Source organism: Papilio polytes, unplaced genomic scaffold, assembly GCF_000836215.1.
Source record: "Papilio polytes unplaced genomic scaffold, Ppol_1.0 DF824180.1, whole genome shotgun sequence".
Taxonomy (NCBI): Eukaryota; Metazoa; Arthropoda; class Insecta; order Lepidoptera; family Papilionidae; genus Papilio; species Papilio polytes.
The window spans coordinates 365,261-368,636 of record NW_013525024.1 but is presented as its reverse complement, the minus strand read 5'-3'; the positions used below and the strand labels follow the sequence as shown (position 1 = coordinate 368,636).

General features: G+C 39.6%; 1 protein-coding gene across 1 annotated transcript in view; it reads right to left on the bottom strand.

Moving 5' to 3' along the window:
* Positions 1–3,376, bottom strand: part of LOC106110970 (UDP-glucose:glycoprotein glucosyltransferase) — a 10,387-nt gene that overhangs the window by 3,901 nt on the left and 3,110 nt on the right. Inside the window, 10 exon segments of the mRNA XM_013292938.1 lie at positions 3–101; positions 192–286; positions 403–581; positions 1,533–1,724; positions 1,798–1,946; positions 2,100–2,215; positions 2,493–2,578; positions 2,581–2,670; positions 2,898–3,077; positions 3,218–3,375. Coding sequence (XP_013148392.1) covers positions 3–101; positions 192–286; positions 403–581; positions 1,533–1,724; positions 1,798–1,946; positions 2,100–2,215; positions 2,493–2,578; positions 2,581–2,670; positions 2,898–3,077; positions 3,218–3,375 — 1,344 coding nt within the window.

Here is a 3,376-nt window from a genome sequence, read left to right as displayed (position 1 = left end):
GCGCAGCCCCTGCGGCAGCGGCGTGCGGCTCTTGGGGCTGCGCGACGACAGCACCGATATCACCTTCAGGTACTCGTCCGCTGATAGCTCTGGGATATCCACTAAATCACAAAAAACATACAGTTAAAACTTCTAACACATTGATCCTATAAACACCTTCAAAAAGAGTAAATGTCAAACATTCTTCGTACCTGTAATACTTTCATCATAAACATCGTTTTCAACTGTTGTTTTTTTCTTAAGAAGCAAATCGGCAATTTTGTCGCCATAAACTTGATTGCTGAACCTAAAAATTAACAAAAATACTTTTGACTAAATATAATAAGAATATTAAAATTGGGTTTTAGTATTATTTGTATTATTTCTATCTTTGAATTAGTAAGGTGTTGTTTGATATCCAACCTGTCCAACAACACAAAGTCGTCCATAGTGAAGGGGAGTTTATCCTCAAAAGGTCCGATGATCCGTGCGTTGTGTACGAGTGCGCGCGCGCCCGCACGCAGCCGCATGCCGCGCGCGCACAGCACTCGCGCCGCCTTCAGCACCCACTCCAGCTTGTTCAGAACTGGCACCAGTTCAGGCTACAAGCATAAAAAACATTTTATCTATACTATTATAATAAAGCGTAAACACACACTTCTTTGTTGCCTAAGATGTCAACAATTGCAGCATATTTTTCAATAATTCTTTTTTTTTATAAAAAGCCCTACACTTACGTCACGCTTTAGTCTATATATTTTCACGATATTAAACTTAGGGGGTAAATATTTTGGATAAAAACCCTAATGTGGGAAAGAGACCATAAGTTGCTGCCAACATCAAGGAAGCAAAATTGCCTACTTTGTCATCATGTCATGTCTGTCCTTTTGATGTTTGCAATTGAATTTGACAAATGTAATCAATAAAACAATTTTCATTATTTCATGCGGATGAAGTCGCACGGGAACAGCTAATTTAAATCATAAGGTGATAACCTAAAAAGCGGTCATCTAATTTCGCTGTAATAGCGAGGCGACCACTGCCTATAGACATCCGCAATTGCACATACGTTGTCTAACTTTAATCGACAGAGAATTGGACACATGGAAAGAGGATATTTCCTCGTCCTATGCGTACCCTCTTCTATCCAAACTCTTCTCCACTAAAATAAGGTCTACGGCACGCACACTCATCAGATGAAACGCGGAATTGCTTTCATTTCAAGCATGTTTTTTGTGTGTATGGATTAATTACAATGAATAATTTTAGACGTGAAAAGGAAAACAAGAAGGTAACAAAAATTATTATGGTAAGAGTTTACAACAAACAAGTCTATTTTAAATAGTAAACTACAGTAAAACCTCGATAACTCAAACCTCAGTAACTTATACCTACCCTACCCCTATAACTCCAAAAAATAATATGTTCCCTTCTTATCAGAGTCCAAAACCTCTATAACATAGACCCTTGATAACTTAAAATATGTTGTGTTTTCCTTGGACTACAATTTATCGAAGTTCTACTGTATATAATTTATATAGTTGAATGAATACCAGTATATCGCAATCCTGTCGCTCATGGCACCCCTCCTGTTCCAGAAGCGAGGTGACGTACTTGGTGGCGGCGGCGGGCTCCAGCGCGGCGAGCGCCGCCAACACCGCCTTGTTCAGCGACTGCTCGCCCGACACGCCCGACACGCCCTCCACGTTCGGGATGAACGCCACGCGCACGCCGCCACTCTCTCTCTAAATCACAAATATATTAAGTTTGAACAATAAAAAAATCAACTATAGCAGTAAGCACATTTTAAAATATTACCATGAATTTTATAGCATTTCTTAGCAGATCTCTAGATTCCTTCTCGTTTAGATCTCCAACTACCCAAATTGTTTGCGTTATCTTCTCTGGTTTACCACTTTTTTGGAAATATTTCAAGATCGGTAGCGCGGTGGCTAAAGCGTCGCGACCTGGGGAATACAATACAAAGTTAATTATAGTAGATTAAATGGTAGTTTTTTTTATTAAATACTAAATACATACCATGTGTCTTTATCGCTTAATGTTATTTTATATCGATCTGTGTAAATTTTATTTTTAAATACATAAAACACTGCATATACCTGTCAAATGCATCAACCGATGCAGTCTATCTTCTGTGAAGAGTTCGGGAGAAGAAGGCACTCCTGATAGATCTAAATATTGTGTCGGTTCTGACGCCAGGACCCGACGATTTAGTCTGCAAATATAAAGATATTTCAAACTCGCTGTTGCTCGCGTCACCCGCGATAAATTAAAAAACAATAAAAAAGGCTACATTACTCACTGATAACGTAGCTTTTTAATAGCGTAAGAATTTTTTAAATCAGCCTAGTAGTTCTAGAGTTATTTCAATACATACAAAAATACAAATCTTTCCTTTTTATATGTAGATTTTGCAATATACCTACAAGGTACACAAAGTACTGTGGTTTGCAAAAATGCCACTGTTAACATAAAATGTAGTATTCTTCGACCTTGGCATGATATGCGGCTGCTTCATGAGGTGGTCGACGGCGTCGTCGGTGTCCGCCAGCTCGGAGCGGAAGACCGCGCGCTGCAGGCGCTCACCAGCGCCTCCTCCAGCAGCTCCACAGACGACGTCGCAGCAGTCGGCGACCCGTCGTCCCACAGCGGCACGCCGTTAATTAGCACCTAACAGGCCATTATTAAATACTAGTTTTAATTAAAATTTTACTACTAATTACTAATTTGCCCTATTGGAATTTAGATTTAATAAAAAAACTAAGTAATTAAACTATGTGTTCTTTCAAACTATGATCTACATATGTCTAAATTTCATCGAGATCCTATGTAATCTATACAGTGTCTTTCTATATTTTGTGGGTAATACAGTTAATGCTATTTTTCATGGTGCTTACCAAGGGATACTTGTCGCTAGTTATCTTGAAAAGGAATTCCTCGGCCAGCTGATGACCGAAATTAAACTCAGAGTCCTCGTAAATAATGTCGTCTACATTGGTGCCGGAACTCGCATATTTCTGTAGCTGGTTTTTGACATGTTCTAATGTCATATCATTATTCTCACACGAACTAATCAACTGAAAAAAAAATCAAACATGGAACCAAATCTTTTACCCCAAAAAAACTTTTTATTTATTCGTATATCGCATTAGTTCTATATTCCGTCATGTAATGTTTTACATGACGGAATTTAACTTTTCTTGTTATGATGACATACCTGTGTAAGGAAATAAAATGCTTCTTTATTGGAATTTTTGTCCTGCGCTACGTAGTTAAAGGCGGAGCGAACGGCGGCGGAGAGCGCGGCGTCGCTGCCGGGGGCCAGCACGAGGCCCACGCGCACCGGCGTCGCGTGCTTCAGCAACGTCTCGCCCAG